This window comes from Babylonia areolata, chromosome 1 (genome assembly GCF_041734735.1).
Source record: "Babylonia areolata isolate BAREFJ2019XMU chromosome 1, ASM4173473v1, whole genome shotgun sequence".
Classification (NCBI taxonomy): Eukaryota; Metazoa; Mollusca; class Gastropoda; order Neogastropoda; family Buccinidae; genus Babylonia; species Babylonia areolata.
Window position 1 is genome coordinate 77,189,335 of NC_134876.1, and position 17,907 is coordinate 77,207,241.

General features: G+C 43.9%; 1 protein-coding gene across 1 annotated transcript in view; it reads left to right on the forward strand.

Moving 5' to 3' along the window:
• LOC143293611 (uncharacterized) overlaps positions 1–17,907 on the forward strand; it is a 68,486-nt gene that overhangs the window by 38,709 nt on the left and 11,870 nt on the right. The window contains exon 2 of the mRNA XM_076604697.1: positions 16,848–17,106. Within this exon, the coding sequence (XP_076460812.1) occupies positions 16,848–17,106 (259 nt within the window). The remainder of the gene's footprint in view (positions 1–16,847; positions 17,107–17,907) is intronic.

Below are 17,907 nucleotides of genomic sequence, written 5' to 3' on the forward strand. Positions count from 1 at the left end.
GTTTTACTCGTGAAACTTCGGAGGTACCCACCCCCGTTTCCGCATTAGTAAAGTTTCAGTTGTTGTGTTTTGTTTTGTTTTTGGTTTTTTTTTTAGTTTCTCAAGGAGGCATCACTGCGTTCAGACAAATCCATATACGCTACACCACATCTGCTAGGCAGATTCCTGACAGTACCATCACCCAACTGACGCGTTTGTCATGCTTTCAGTGCATGCTTATATATTTGTGTACCCATCAGAGTGGATATAATTTTGCCAGACGGAGGACAACACTCTCGTTGCCATGGGTTCTTTTTCAGTGCGCCAAGTGCGTGCTGCACGCGGGGGGGACCTCGGTTTATCGTCTCACCCGGAAGACTAGACTGACGCTCAGTTTGATTTTCCAGTCAAACTTTGAACAAAGGGCGAGAGCGGGATTCAGTCAAACCCATGCTCTCACGGACTCTGAGAGAGAGAGACAGACACAGAGAGAGAGAGATGTCTTGTGGAAGAAAGCTAGTTTTATCAAGAATTAAGTGGCAGCTGAGCGTCTTAACCATTCTGCCACCTTCCTCCAACATCATCAGTAAAATGAGCAGCAGCCTGACCCCCTTGCCAGTGTTTTCATTAGTAACCCCACTCGTGTCGGGTTCAGTTCTCGGCTCGGCTGGCTGTCAGATCTCTCTTTACCGCTCTCAGCCATCACCTCGCTCGGTCTCCTCCCACTCTCTCCCCCACCTCTCTCTCTCTGTCTCTGTCTCTCTGTCTCTCTATGTCTCTCTCTCTGGCTTTCATTCTTTCTCGCTTTCTGGTTCCAGTGTATGTATGGCTGGCACCTTTTGGAAATAATGTGCTCCCCTCTCTCTCTCTCTCTGTCTCTGTCTCTGTCTATCTGTCTGTCTGTCTGTCTGTCTGTCTGTCTCTCTCTCTCTCTCTCTCTCTCTCTCTCTCTCTCTTTCTTTCATTCTTTCCCGCTTTCTGGTTCCAGTGTATGTATGGCTGGAACCTTTTGGAAATAATGTGCTCTTCTCTGTCTCTGTCTCTCTCTCTCTCTCTGTCTCTCTCTCTCTCTCTCTCTCTCTCTCTCTCTCTCTAGCCCTACTTTATTTTGTACATTCATCAATCAGATTGCTGAACGTATGTCTGTGTCAGGTAGACATGGGGTTCAGTTGATACCAGGTAGCATGGAACTGTTCATATTGCTTTTTGCCGATGATATTGCTTTATTATCAACAACTCCAATAGGACTTCAAAATCAATTGAATATTCTTAAATCATGCTGTCAGGTGATGAAGTTGAAAATTAATGTGCAGAAGACAAAAATAATGGTGTTCAGAAAAGGCGGGTTTTTAGGTAGGCATGAGAAGTGGTTTTTTGATGAAGAAATAGAAGTAGTAAATGAATACTGTTATTTAGGGTATACATTCACATTAAAGATAAGTCCCAAAAGGGGGACCGAACATCTTGTTGTGAAAGGCAAAAGGGCAAAAGTATAAAGAAATGTCATATGCAGTATTTTTCAAAATATTTGATGTAAAGGTACAGCCTGTTCTGTTCTATGCATCTGAAATTTGGGGTATGAATAGACTAGAGATTGTAGAAAAAAAATCATTTATTAGTATGTAAGCGATTCTTGGGAGTGCCAAACAAAGTGGTTTATGGTGATCTTGGTAGATATCCGTTATTTGTTAACTCGTTATTAAATGTTATAAGGCACTGGTTGAGAATACTACAGATGGATCAAAACAGATTGCCTTACATGGCTTATCAGATGTTGCTTGTATTAGATTTAAATGGAAAACAGTGTTGGGCTTCTCAAGTTAGAGAAATATTATGTACAACAGGTTTTAATTTTGTGTGGTTGCAACAAGGTGTTGGTGATGTCAAAGGATTTCTTATTACTTTCAAGCAAACACTTATAGATATCTTCATTCAAGAATGGTCGGGTACTATTAGTGGTAGGGACAGATATTCATGCTACAGATCATTCAAAGTTATATTTGAAAAGTTATACTTGAAAAAGAAAAAATACATAACAAATGCTGATGAATATTGTTTCAGAGTGGCGTTGTCTCAGGCCAGATTTAATGTGCTTCCTTTAAATAACAATGTTAATAGGTACACTGAAAATGATGTTTTAAAGCATTGTCCTTTTTGCCAAGGTGAACTAGAAGATGAATACCATTTGTTGTTTGTTTGTTCTGTATATAATGATTTACGGACAAAATTTCTTCAAGACTGGCAGTGTCTCACAGACAACCTTCTGAACAAAATATCACACACACACACACACACACACACACACACACACACACACACACACACACACACACACATGCAGACATACACACATACAGACATGCAGACATACAGACATGGTACACACACACACACCAAATCACATTTTCACTTCCTGTCTGTCTCTCTTTCTCTCCCTCTCTCTCTCTCTCTCTCTCTGCCTCTGTCTATCTGTCTGTCTGTCTGTCTGTCTGTCTGTCTGTCTGTCTGTCTGTCTCTCTCTCTCTCTACCCTCCACTCCTTCACGATGTACACTACACAGGCTTATTTACTCATGAGCCACCTATGTTTATAATCTTCCCCTCAATACCATCCGTGTACTCGCCAGCTATCATGCATCTCAAAACCAAATGTTATGTCCTTGTATATCTGACCGGTGGGAAGGAACTACAGACCTGAGCGAGGAAATCCCTCGTGCCTTTGATTCCAGACACACAGAAAGCAGTCATACCGCAGTATGAACCATTTCCTTTTGTCTGGATAGACAGACAGATATATGCCTCAGTCTCTTGCCGTCTATGTTGATCATGTTGATGATGTTAGTAAATATGATACCCATTATACAGAGAGAGAGAGAGAGAGAGAGAGAGAACAATGTTTATTTCTCAGCCCGTTTTGTCTGATATACAGGTATGTCTCAGGCTCCTGACATTTGCACTGACCATGTGTGATGTTAGTAAAGATCCTGTCCATTATTTTCCCTCAGTCCCCAACGCTTTCTAAAACAAAACAAAAAAGAATAAATAAAAAGAAATTGAAAAAGAAAGGAAAAAAACAAACAAAAAAAACAAACAAAAAAACAAATCAAACAAAAAAACAAACAACAACAACAACAAAAAAACAAACAAACAAACACGCGGGATGGTGGGTGATATAATGCATTATTCAGATATGCACCAAGAGTGAACCCTCGAAGAACGTAAATCTGGCATTTCATCAAAATCATCCGAGGTAGTTAAATCTATACGGGTTGGGGGCCGGGGGATGGGAGGTGGGGGTTCTGGTTTAGCCCACTACACAACACGTGATGTGCCAGATTGCAGGCTTTTACAGAAACCATCTGTGGAGTCTGATGGACATATGTTGCAGGGGCAAAGGCGCTGTCAGAGCTGATTGCGTGAAGGGTCAGTCAGTATACGCCCGGCTTTCCTACCCCCCACTCACCCATCACCCCGCTGCACAGCTCAACGCTTGGATTATATCACAGATTGACCATGAATAGATCCATCAATTTTTGTGCCATGTTTTTTTCAATCATCAACTTCTTTACGCTGTAAATCATCTGCTGGGTACCGCTTCTGAAGCGGGTCTGGCTTAGCCCACTGCACAAACCTTGTGCCAAACTGTGCAGACTTTTACATAATCCATCTGTAGTCTGATGCACAGATGAGTTCCAGGGGCAATGGCTCTGTCACAGGTGATTGCGTAAAGGGTCAGTCAGTATACACCCGGCCTTCCTACCACCCACCGACCACCCCACTGCACAGGCCAACGCTTGGCTTATATCACAGATTGACATAAGCTTATAGTTGGGCCAACAGCAAAGTGAGAGCTGTTAATGTAGGTTAAGTGGTTTCTTCACTGCAATGGGAAGTCATTTACAGCTTAGTCTTTTATGAAGGACTATGACTCTCAAACTGGGAGGCAAGACTCCACTGGGTCTTAGTGCTGCATCCTTGGGGGCTAGTTAGTCTTTGGGAACCATCCCTAACGCCGACTGTCCTAAAACCCTCTTAACCCTCTTGGAAACTCACCACTATAATCAAATTATCGCCCAGATAGTCAGGACAGCAGTTGGCTCCTCTGCTGTTCTGGTGGTCTTTGTCGGACACGACTATCATACAATACAACCCCACTGCAAATGCTACTCCTCTTTTCTGCATGTGCAGCATGGCTCAGTGAAACGCACACTGCTGTGACCTATATCTCATAAGATACCCGTGTGTGTGTGACCTATATCTCATAAGGGACCCTTTCAACGACCTAGAATTATCTCATCGATTATCTGTAATATGTGTCATCAGCTCTGACCTACATCTCCTAAAAGCCCCGTTTTTGTTTGTTTGTTGTATTTTGTTTTCTTTTTGGGTGTGTTTTTTTTGTTTGTTTGTTTTTTGTTGTTTTTTGGGGGGGAGGGGTGGTTAACAAGAATCAAGGCAAGGCAAGACGGGGCAAAACGTTTATTTCTTGTGGTTACAAAAAAAGGTTACATATACATACATCTTTTACACATACCATGCAAACAAAAACAGTGATGTCAAACGAACAAAACAAATAAGCCCATTTACGCAAACGTGCAAATACACATTAATAAGTAATTCATCCTCAGCTATTAACAACAGATATAACTTTGGTGGAAAGAACTACAAATACAAGACACAAGGCCTTTGAGCTTTAACGATATTCTTTATTTTCTTTCTTTTTTTCAATTTTTTTAAAAAGAAAACAATGAGTAGACTTTAATAGAGTGTAGGCAGTTTCTTAATATCGAGATAAACACTTTCGTCTGACAATTTCAAAGCAAGGACTCACAAACAAATAGTGAAACACATCAGCGGTTTCTTGTAATGTACATCATCAGCACTACTCGAAACCAACCAGTCCATGACACCAATGTACAGTAAACCTTTCGCTGAACTCGGTTTGCGGATTTAGTGCAGAGGCATCATGGAGACAGATCTATCCAAGGGATCTTGATGTCAGCTGGTAACCCTAAATCATACCAGAGATAATATCAGAGATGTGTAGTTCAAACTGGGCCATTCCCCGTCACAAATTCCTTCAAGCATTTCCTTTTTTTTCTTCTAGTTTTTTAAACTAGTTTTGCAAATAAATCAATTTTTTATGCCATTGGTATGTATCATTTTCTAAGAAACCTGTGGGAAGTGCGGTGCATCCAGAATCGGCCTCTTCTCCCATATGAGGACACACACCGGCAGATAAGCCAGCCTGCCTACTCATCCATCAGTTCGACGGGAGACTCCATTACAAGAACGTGATCTTTACGAAACTGGGTGGAAGGAAAGGGGGGGAAGGAGGGTATGTAAATGGTAAATTGCAAACATTGCCCACGGTATAAATCTGGTAGGGGGGCGGAGGGGGGTGTGGGGGTGGGCGTAATCATTCATTATTACGATGAATCAATGACTATTTCGTTTGTTTGAAATATCATTGAGAAATAAACAATAAAAGAACAACAAAAACATAACTAAGCTGTCCCAGGTGGCAGAACTGTAATGGTCTTTTCGGGCTGTACGTGTTAAACAGCGCAGCTCCGTCTCCTTTGTCTTAGAGATAGTGTTATAGGCAGTCAGTTCCCCTTTATGTTGTATTCATCTAGATTGTTAATTCAGAAAACACCCATCTCGCCCGTTTTCTCCCTCTTCCCGCATCCCGATTTCCATCTCTCTCTTTTTTTCTTTTTTTTAATTATTTTTTTACTACAATATTCAGAACTAACTCCTTTAATCTAAAAACAAATGGCTGCTTTCTGTCTGTCTCTACACAAAATGAAGAAAAATCTCGAAGCAAAACGAAATAAGAGAGATAGATAGATAATAGGGAAAATGCACTTGTAAACACACTGAGCGTGCAGTATCTTTTATTATCTCCAATAAGAGGAAGTTAGTTGAAAGAGTACACAACCTGTGAACTGTGTACTGAGAGAGACTTCTTAGGACTTTACCTCCAGCAGTATGAAAGGGCGTGTGCGGCCGCCTACAGCGGTACCAGACGGAGGTGGGTAGCAGATTACAGGCAGTCTGTCATGAGGTGGTGCCGCTCCTTTTGTTTATCTGACTGACAGATGTGACTACGGAACAGTGGCTGCCTGCAGAGATCATGATATCCTGGGGGCAAACCCTACCCGAAACGAACACCAGAATAAACACATTCCTCCCTTCCCCTTCCCCACCCCTAACAAATCGTGCAGATGGTCTGCACAACATGTGTTGGTTGATGCTCTTGTTTGATGTGGTTTTTTTCCCTGGGTTTTGCTTTCTGTTGTATACTCCAGGTATTTCTGTTCTGTACTGCTATACTATACGATGGCTAGTGATGTGTGCGTTCGCATTATAGTGTGTGTGTGTGTGTGTGTGTGTGTGTGCGCGCGCGCGCGCGCGCTCTTAGTGTTGATTAAATATCTGAATGAATATTTCTGAAGGTACCCCATATCCACACCCCCGCCCCTCACCCCCCCAAAAAAGACCATGAATAGATCCATCAATTTTTGTGCCGTGTTCTTTTCAATTATCAACTTCTTTACGCTGTTAATCATCTGCTGGGTACCGCTTCTGAAGATGAAGGGAAACCGTCATCAGACACACTAAAATAACTGTGCGGGCGACTATTTCAACATCAAAAGAGACCTTTCCTGAACAGAGAATCTGTTTTAGGTGAATTGGCAACAGCTGCTGTTTTGAAGCGAATGATCCACTTCCAGTTTCAGGAGAGAAAACTGACGCTGTTGGCTTGTTCCGCGAAAGTGGAGGAAACAGAGCTGTGAACGCCAGTGGTTCTGTCTCCAACACGTGAAGCACTCTCCCATAAACGTTTCTCACGATTCAGTTTTCATACCTCGTAAAGAAGCCGGTGAAGTATAGGCTATACTGCGTGTGGGCCTGTAACGTCTAGACTGACAGGCGAGTTAGAACAGTTTCTCTTCTTGAACAATATCTAAGAAGGCGGGAAGGAGAGATAAAAGTGAGAGGTGAAGCTTACGACCATGTTCAGACCTCCACGAGTTCAGACAAGTACAGTCCAAACGAAATGTGTTTTTTTCTCCTTGGCTTTCGTTTTATTCATTTATTAAATTCTTCCCAGTCTGGAGGAAAATCTTCTGATCCACTAGATGCCCTGCTTTCACGTTAACTCCTTCAGTTGCTTATTCTCGTCATTATTATTATTATTATTGTTATTAGATAAACTGTTTAATTAGTACTCTTCTCTTTTCAACATACTATGGACAAATTAACGTTAACATATCACTCTTAAATCTACTGCCGCGAAGATAGTCATACGCTTCAATCAGAGGATGGGAGTTTAGTGTGAGAAAGACAAACTTATGAAGATAGAAAACTCGAGAATGCTGTAATTCAAATAGCGCCGCCACCCCCACCCCCTCCACGCCCCCCTCCACCCACATCCCCCCGCCCCTCCTCCCCCCACTCCCCTGTTTCGTCGTAACAGGTTCAGTTACAAGTGTGAAAGAAAGAAGAAAAAAAAGTGCCGGTTTGAACAAAGAAATACGCGGCAGACAATTGGACACATACTCCACATGCTCAGACACACGACCTCAGCAAACTGAAAGAAAAAAAAAGTGTTGCAACGTGAGAAACTACGATCGCTATTAGACTCTCTACGTACACGTACGTACACCACCACACACACAGCTGTCTTTGTTGCAAGCAGGCCGCACGTGCTTAACATTCACCTTTCTCTCTGATCGCCGCCCTCAAGTGCGATCCTGCCGTGTCCTTGACTTTAAACTTACTACTGCCGGGCCTCCGCACTTCCTGTTCCGGGTCAGGGAACAAAGGACTGGTGTGGGGAGCACACACCAGGAGTTCCTCTTCCTTGGTGTGGAAGGCTGTAGCGTGTTGGGAATTTGAATCCCGAAGGATGAAAAGGTTCTGCGTGAACACTCTCTCTCTCTCTCTCTCTCTCTCTCTCTCTCTCTCTCTTCATTCACTGTTTGCCATTCAAAAGGTTCCTCTCAGTTCTGTAGTTACTGAATGGACTTTTCCCCTCGTTATGAATATGGAAGGCTCCTTCTTTTCTACATATTAATTTGTCCCCTCCTCTTTGTTCCCTTACTGTCTGTCTTCGTTTCTGTCACACCCTTTTATTCGTTTGAAAGGAAATTGATTATTTCTTCCAAGTGCAGCAAATACAGATAAAATTGTAGCCGTCAAAGAAAATGGAATGAACGATATATGTACGTTGATTAATGCAATACCCTAGAAGGACATTAACTCACAAGGGAAAAGGTGCAGGAAAAAGACTTTAAATCCAGCGAAGAGTTTTCGCCAAATATTCAGATATGGGAGACAAGGCATGAATCATGATGTACGATCGCTTGGGAAATATTTGGAGAGCTTGTCAGGCTTGTTATCTGCCTTGTTTAATTCTTATCTTTTTTTTCAAATTATTTGCCATCTCCACCTTTTTAATCTTATGATATTTTAAAGGATTTATTTATCTGTTGTTTTTTTTTTATTGATTTTGTTGTTGTTGTTTATTCATTTATTATTTTATTTCACGTTAATTAATGTTTTATGCAAACCTAGGATAGGCTTTCAAGGCTTGACTAGTGAACTGGGTTTATGCGTGTGTCAAGTCAGGTATCTGCTTTTTATTTGGCGTAGATGTGGTGCAGGATATATAGAATAGTCCGTATACTTTGTCACTTCTTTGAAACATGATTGAAACTATGCTGGCTACATTATATTTTTAGTAACTTGTCATAATTCAAGTTTCCAGTTTTGCTATCCGTGGTTAGAATTAAAGCGACCAGGTGCCTGTTGCATTGCTTGGTTCCGCTAACCTTTTGACAGTTACACTTGACTAAATGCCTACGTTGACCGAACTAAGCCATTTGTCAGTTCCATACTACACACAGTTAGTAGCGAGTTACGACCGTACTAGGCTCTTCCGTCCGAGCAATGCAACTGGCTCCAGGAGCTTTTCCTCTTTTTATTTCTTAAAAAAAATTGTTTTCGAGTTTTGAGGCATACACAGAAGTATTCCTGTTTTTCTCGAGATACACAGCAGCAAGAAGTAGAAAGGACAGGGTGAAAAAGAGCAGGCCATTATTCTCAGTCCTTACAGAAGATTTATTGTTGATAATGATGGTGCTTCCCGCTCTCACCTTGACTCAAACCTTTCTCCTTTCCCGTTCCCACACACTCTCTCCACTGATTCGTCTTTATCGTGGCGTTTCCTGCCCCAGTCATCATCACTCATCAACACCTTTCCGTAGACGCTATCTCTTCCACCAGACATTACGTCACCTTTATTTGGAAGCGTCAATAGAATAGGAGCTTGTGTGTGGGGTGGGGTGGGTGTGGGGGTTGGGGGTGGGTGGGATGGGGGGTGTTTGTGTGCGTGTGTGAGTGCAATATAAAGGTACACGCTGTCGCATTTGACTTTATGGTATGGTACTGCAATTTAATGTTTCTGTCATCATCATCATCATCATTTTTATCATTCTCAGCATTACCATTGTTGTTGTTGTTGCAGTTGCGGCTGCTGCTGTTACTGTTGTTGTTGTTGTGTCTGGATGTCTCTGATTCAGCGTTTAAAAAGAAGTATCATTGATCTACTCACGCTCAAAGCACAAAAGATTAATAAAGCACAACACCACACTTTTGCTCAGATTTCTATAGCAAACGTGCACTCGTGGCATTTCTAATACCTCACTTCTTTTCAAAACTATTATGAAAAACAAACAGGAGTGGTGCAGTATGCGATTTATTCCTTTTCCCATGTTGTTTTTTTAACTCTCTTGTCTCCACCGCCCCCCGACCTCCTGCTCCGCCGCCCCCCCCCCCCCCCCACCCAACCCCTCACACACAACACACACACACACACACACACACACACACACACACACACAGTGAGAGAGACAGAGAGAGAGAGTGGTGAGGAGAAGGAGCTCAACTGCAGACAGATATCAAATCTATTTATATTCATCTGTGGGAACAACTGACATTTGCAAATTGATAATGCAGACTGAGAGTAGAGGGCGACAAACCACCGCCTGTCAGCTGAAAATGATGGATTCTGTCACGACTCAGAAAAAAAAGAGAAAAAAGAAAAAGGGGATTTACGAAACAAATATCAACATATGTTACCGCCTTAGCTAAAAGCCCATTACCCTGGTAACGTAAAACTTCATTTCGTTTCGAAAACAGAGCTCACAGACACAGCAAAGAGCCCATAGAAATATATGCTCTTTGCATATGGATACATCCCATGGAAAATAGTTCCGAGGGCCAACGTCTTCTCAAGCCCTGTCAGAGTTATCTAACTTGCTGCCAAAGGGAAGCGACCCCTTGCGTGGTGTAATCTCGGCAGTGGCCGGAAAAGCAATAAAGAGGCAACTGTTGCACAGCTTGAGATCAGAATTTACGAGGTTAGTGCCAGGGCGACATGGAAAACAAATCGCCCAGTCATTCTGAAGAGTCTGTTTAGTACATGTCGGATCTGGTTCCTTGTACTTTGTTTCCGTTTCGAAATAAGCGCGCTCGCAACGTCGGTAAACCAGTCCGATCGTTTCGCTGGCAAGAGTGTGTTTTGAGAACGTGTTGGTGTGTGTTTCTTTCGTTTTGTTTAACGTTCTGCTGGCGTAATATTAGACTGTCTTGAAATTTGACTTCATATGATGCTAAACTTACAAAGCATATATATTTCCGTAATTGTATTACTTTGTAAAACCTTCCCTGCCATATATATATATATATATATATATATATATACATGTGTGTGTGTGTGTGTGTGTGTGTGTGTGTGTGTGTGTGTGTGTGTGTGTGAACAGTGAAAGACATGCTCAAAAGGGGTCTTTGAAGGATAGTAGGTTTGATCGATCTTTTTCATCACTGAAATAAATTTCAGCCCCTCCCCTCCCCCCCCCCCCTCTCTCTCTCTCTCTCTCTCTCAGCAAATTCTTCATTTATGTCAAAGATTAATCAAGACTACAAACTTACGGTCACATACATTATTACACTGATGGACGAAAGACAGGTTTAAAACTAGAACCAAAACATCGTATTTTCCTCCCTTGTACCTTGTGACCCGCTAAAACACGACTGGGGGAGGGAGGGAGGAAAAACGGAAGGGCAGAAGGGGGGATAACGAGAGGGGGTGGGGGAGGAGGAGGAAGGGGAGGTGGAGGGGTGAAGAAAAACGGGACTTTATCGTGTACGAGATGAACGACTGAGGCGAGACGGAGTGCACTCAGCCACTTTTACGGACCAATTAGCACAGCAAATCCTGGAGAGGTTGCCATCTTTTCTTCTTCTTCTTCTTCTTCTTTTTTCCGGTTCTCTAGGTTTTGGTCTTGCTGGTCACTCATGGTGCCAAAAAAGAAGAACGCTGGTGGTCTGCATTCCTGTCCGTTATGCTAACAGTCTGGAACCAGTCTTGTGTGTAAAGCATAACATACTATCCTTGTGGGCAGGTTGTGTTTTTTTGTGTGGGGGTGGGTGTTGGTGGGTGGGAGGGTGGTTAAGGCGATGTGTGTGTGTGTGTGTGCGAGAGGGAGAAAGAGAGAGAGAGTGAGTGAATGTGTGTGGGTGGGTATTTATGCCCATGAGCTTTTGAGACAGCGACAGACAGACAAAAACAAAGTCTGAGAATCTAAATCATCACCTGAGCACAGTGTCTGAGCCTGAGAGAACATGATAATAAAACTGCTATGACTTCATCAAAGTATTGCGGTGAAAGAAAACAGACGGTCATTATCAGCGTCTCTTTCTCTGAAGGCGTTCCATCTTCTTTGTGCCATTCCCTGCGACAGTAAGAATGTTAAAAGAAATAATTGGTCCCATCTCCTTAACTCCGTTTATCTCTTGCGATAGTATATTGTCAACACAATTGATCAGTTTCAGTTTGAGTTTCAAGAAGTGTGAAAGCGTGTTGACTTATCCATGTACACTATGCCATATCTGCTTTGAAACAAACAAAAAAATAATAAAAGGCAGCAGATAACTCTCCTTCGCATAAACCCAACGCGCTGGCCAGGCCTTGACTGAAAGCCTATCCTAGGTTTGTGTAATATATTGACATAACTGATTATGAGAAAAAATAAGTTTGTATACTACAAAGGTGTTCTCAACTCCTTATCACCATCTCAGCACAGTACTACAGGTTTGTCTTCTCTACGTGTTTTGTTGTGTTTTTTTGTGTGTTTTTTTCTACTCAAGGTGTGTCGCGGCAGTGTTTGTTCTTTGATCCTCTCACTTTATCGGCAACTATGCCAAACACTGCACACTCGAACCCTTCTTCTTCTTCGTGGGCTGCAGCTCCCACGTTCACTCGTATGTACACGAGTGGTCTTTTACGTGTTGTTTTACGCGTTGGGTTACGCTGCTGGTCAGGCATCTGCTTGGCAGATGTGGTGTAGCGTATATGGATTTGTCCTAACGCAGTGATGCCTCCTTGAGCTACTGAAACTGAAAGCTACTGAAACTTTTACGTATATGACCGTTATTACCCCCACTATGTAGGCAGCCATACTCCGTTTTCGGGGATGTGCATGCTGGGTATGTTATTGTTTCCATAACCCACCGAACGCTGACATGGATTACATGATCTCTAACGTGTGTATTTGATCTCCTGCTTGTGTATACACACGAAGGGGGTTCAGGCAAAAGCAGTTCTGCACACAATGTTGACCAGGGAGATCAGAAAAATCCCCACCCTTTACCCGCCCACCAGGTGCCGTTACCGAGATTCGAACCCGGGACCCTCAGATTGAAAGTCCAACGCTTTAACCACTCGGCTATTGCGCCCATACTCGAACCGTTCAACCTCGACCTCACACTCGACCTGTCGGAAGCGTGACGGAATTCCGGCTTCGAAAGCGACGATCAGATGAATAGACCGTGCTGGCGTCTCGGTGCAAGGGCTTGTCAGTGATTTAGCAGTGTGTAGTCATCCATGCTGTTTTTCTGTGTTTTTCTAAAAACTTAAAGCATTGGTCTGTACTATTCGCATTTCTTTTCAATGAAACTTTGTACATTGATAGGGAATCAAAAAATTGTTATTTTGGTTGTTTTTTAAATATTTTATTTTGTTTTTCTTTCTTCTTTTTTTTCAAAATGATGGGAAATCATGATGTGTATTTGTCTGATTGCTCGTGTGGGCTTTGTTGTTATTTGTTTGTTCTTTACTTTTTGATATCACGCTTTTTGTTTATATGATGTGTGTTGGAGACGTCGATGTGTAATGTTTCTGAGCCCCCAGGAGGGGTACATGAAACAATCTTCTTGCCTTGCCTTGAGAACTAGTACTGCCAGCTGGCGAGCAAGGTTTTTGATCACTGGTTTCTTGTGCCGGACGCCGTGTATTACGCTGTATATGATTGATCTGCCAGGGAACCATCGCCATCCCCCCCCCCCACACACACACACACACACACAACCACCACCCACCCCTGCATGTCTTTTATCACTTACTCCCAGTTGGAGTCTCCCTCAACCATCACCTCATTTCTCCTCCACCACCCGCCCCCCCTCATCACCCCCCCCCCCCCCCCCCCCCCGCCCCCCCCCCCTGCCACCCGCCCGCCTCCCCCTGCCCCCCATCCTCCCCTGACACCCGCCTCACCCCCCTCCAGGCCTCTCATCTCTCCACGACCCCTTTTACCCTGCTTTTTTCTGGGTTGAGTTAGTCCCCAGTGTGTGCACGTGCATGTAATTTGTCTTGGAGGGCAGCGTTTCCCGTGAAGTGATAGCACAGTGGGAGCCAAAGTAGAAGATGGTGTCAGTGGTGTGAAGGCAGGTTCATCGCACGAAGCGTTTTCAGTTGAGGTCTGCCTTGTGTATGTCAAAATCACGGCGTTATTGTTTGAAGGTTTATGCTGCGGTTTTTTTTTTTTTTTTAAATTAAAAAAATTAAAAAAAAGTGTGTTATGTGGAAAGGAGGGTGTGTGTGTGTGTGTGTGTGTGTGTGTGTTATGTGCATGCACACATGTATGTGATAGTTGCAGTGCTTAAAACTTCAGGTACACACTATCGCGGGCGTGCTGTCAATGTCAGAAACAGGGAAAAGAAGGGAGAGAGTGAGAAACCGAAAATGAATAAGAGAGAGACGAAGAGTGTTGGAGAGATAGACCTTGTGCATTATTCGATCAGCACTAGGATTGTGTAAATATCTATATATCTAGGTTTACGCTGCGGTTTTATTATAAGTGTGTATATGGTAGGGGGTGGATGCGGTGTTTGTATGTGTGAGATCTTCGGTTTAACGTCTATTCACGAATAGTGTTATTCGACAGAAAGAAGAGAGGTAGTGGGTGAAAGAGAGGGGATGCTTGTGAACATTAGTGTTGGAAAGCGGTGTTGATGTATGTTTTAGAGGAAATTAAAGTAAGTGTGTGTGTGTGTGTGTGTGTGTGTGTGTGTGTGTGTGTTATGTGCATGCACACATGTATGTGATAATTGCAGTGCACTATCGCGGGCGTGCTGTTAGCGTCAGACACAGAGAGAAGAAGGGAGAGAGTGAGAAACCGAGAATGAAAGAGAGAGAAACAGAGGCAGAGAGAGACAGAGAGCGATGGAGAAAAATACATACAATAGAAATAAAGCCTATAAATGTCTGGAAAATTGTGTGAAACGAAAACAGATGGCCGACGTCAACGCCTTTTTTTCCCATGAAAGAGTGGAATCGAAAGCTTCAATAACAGAACTACACAATAATTGATCGTCAGAAAAATTCTCATGCTATGTTTCCTAAAGGTGCTCCTGTCTCCTGTCTATCCTCTTGTGCCAGTAAATGTGAAAATAATTGATCATCAGAAAATCCTCTGTGTTTCTAAAGGTGCTTGTGTCTCCAGTTCATCATCTCTCGTTCCCGTAAAGTGTCAAAATAATTTATCATTAGACATAGAGACTGCGTTCTCCAAGAGTGTTCCGTTCCCGTCTCCTCCTCACCATCTCTCGCACTGTCCAGAAAGAACAGCACAGCACTGCAGACTGTCTTTTCTAAAGCCTGACCCCAGTGTATGTAGTGGCAGCGTTCTTTGATCCTCTCAAGTTCATTTTATCGGCAACAGTTCCGGACTGTAAGGCAATATCCACATTGGGCAATGTCCACATTTCTTACCCAGTACTTTTCCGTTGATAAGACGGAAAAATTGGTTTATAACATTGTAAAATATACTCTACATTTCTACCCTTCCACTCTTTGACTGACCTTCTTTACTTCTCTTGACAGGGGAATAAATGTTGTGTATAATCATATTATAATGTTATTTAAACATATTTACGATTTTTCCGTCTAAAGAACGAAACTGAATGAAAAGAACACAGGTAAAGAAATGTAGATATTGCCGACTCGAGTTCAACCCCGACCTGACGTATGATCTGTTCGGAAGCGTGTCGGAATTCCGTTCTTGGAAAGCCACTGGCATGGTTGACGAGTTTTCTGCGCCGTACGTGATCGGCTGAGTAGGGACCAGTCAGTTCAATGAGAACTGACTGGTAAACCGAGACTTACCTGGAAGTTGAAGTTGAATCGGAGTTCTACCCTATGAAAGGGAGACCCGAAAGAATTATGGTTTAAAGTGTGCGTGATAGCTGTCTTGGCAAATCAGTCTTAAACGATGAATATCCTGGCTTTCAAAATCCATAAGAATTTTGGGATGGGTCCGTATGTATTCCCAACACAATGTGTGGGACCATAATTCTTTCAGGACGCCCTCTCATTGGGGAGAACTCCAACTTACAACTTCCGGGTAAGTCATTTTAACCAGTCAATTCTACCCAGTAAAGAGGGCGCCACCTAAGAATTATGGTTTGAATGTGCGTGCTAGCTATCCAGTCTAATTCGTCTGGATGTTGGTCGCTTACATCACAGCTCACGTCACTCGATGCGATGGTTTCTTGTAAGGTTTTGGATCCAAAGGCTTTTGTGGCCAGAACCGCGATGATTGATTTACCAGGGTATCCACACACACCCCACCCCACCCCCACCCCCTCCCTTGCTCGCCACCCCCACACTTCCTTCTATCCTTCATCTGGCCACTTCATCACCAATTCCCAGTTGCATTCTCTCTCTCTCTCTCTCTCTCTCCACCTCCCCCCTACCCCCCCCCCCGCCCCCATCCCACCCCTTACTTCCCTCCACCATCACTCAACCTCAGTTCTCTTCCGTTGCTGCCCCACCCCTTCTTCGTCATCTTTCGCCAGCCTAACCCCTTTTACCCTGCCGTGCTTTCTGAGTTCGTTCTCAGTGGTGCGTTGCACGTGCATGTGGTTTTGCCTTCCTGTGAAGTGATGGCGCGGCGTGATGAAGATGAGGGGATAGTGCATGCACACAGACAGAGAAGCACGCTCGTCATTCTTCGTTCTCACCCAAGTGCCGTGCAGTTTACTGATTGTGCTGCTGTCTGATGGTGCATGGTTGATGCATTATTGTTGGGAGGTTTATGACGGGTTTTTCGTTGGTTTGTTTGTTTGTTTTTGTTGTTGTTTTCGTGGGATTGTGTGTGTGTGTGTGTGTGTGTGTGTGTGTGTGTGTGTGTGCACGCGCGCGTATGTATGTGCGTGTGTGTGTATGTGTTTGATTATGTATGTGTGTGCGCGTGTGTGCAACAGCAAGAACGATGATGAAGAAGAAGATGATAATGATCGAATTTCTATTCATAATAATAATCATGAAAAAAAGAAAAACAACAAGAGGAGAGACAGACAAACAGACAATTAGACAGCGAGACATACGAATGCACACACACTAACCCACTTTATTTCCTAAAAAAAACACACACAAAAAAACACACACACACACAAAAAAAACTTACTTCTAACCTTTCTAGTCTTCCTTTTTTTTCTTTTCTTTTTACCACCCAGGTCCTGGTGACGTCAAATACGTCACCAAAGCCCTGGTGGCCTCTGGGACGTCAGTGCGGATGCATGACGTCATTCCGCAGTCCGTGGCCCCTTTGGAGAGCGAGCTGGGCGATGACGACCCCTACGACGTGCAGGTGGTCACCCTGGGGTCCAACCACATTCCGCCACGTCGCTACGACCTGTCCGACCTGGGCGACCCGACCTACTTTCAAGGCTGGGCCGACGTCCAGGGTACAGGGGCTGCCAATGACTACTGCAGGTGTGTGTGTGTGTGGTTTGTTTGTTGTTTTTGCTTGTTTGTTTTTTTTGGGGGGGTGGAGATGGGCGTGAGGTGGGTGGAGGGGGACGTGGCGGGGGGTCATTTTCACGGGTAGTGGGAAGGATTTTGGAGGGAGAATGGTGTGTGTGTGGGAGGGAGGCCTGGGGGATGGGGGCGGGGGGGCGGGGGGGGGCGGTTGGATGCAATTTCGGTTGGGGAGTGGGTGGGGGTGAGGGGCGGGGGGTTGTGGAGATCAGCAGAGTTGAGAAAGGTGTGTGTGTGTGTGTGTGTGTGTGTGTGTGTGTGGTGCTTGGAAGGGGGTAGGTGGGAGGGTATAGGCTGGGAAGCGGTGGAGGGCTACTACCGTGCGTTGATTAAGGCATCTGAATCAGAGGTGTGTCTGTGTGTTTATATGTCTGTGTGTGTGAGTGTATCTGTGTATTAGTTTTTCAGTGTGTACACGCGCTGTATCTCTGTGTTAGTTTTTTAGTGTGTGCACGCGCGCGGGGGCGCTCGTGTGCGTGCGTGTGTGCATGCGTGCGTCTGTGTGTGTGTGTGTGTGTTAATTGTTTGTGTGTGTATGTGTGTGTGTTGTGTGTGAATACATGTGTGTGTGTGTGTGTGTGTGTTTACATATATATGTACGCATGCATGTGTGTGTGTGTCCGTCTGTCTGCCTGTCTGTGTCTGTGTGTGAGTCTGTGTCTGTGTCTGTGTGTGAGTCTGTGTCTGTGTCTGTGTGTGAGTCTGTGTTTGTGTGTGTGTGTGTCTGTGTCTGTACCCAGTATACCCACAAACTGG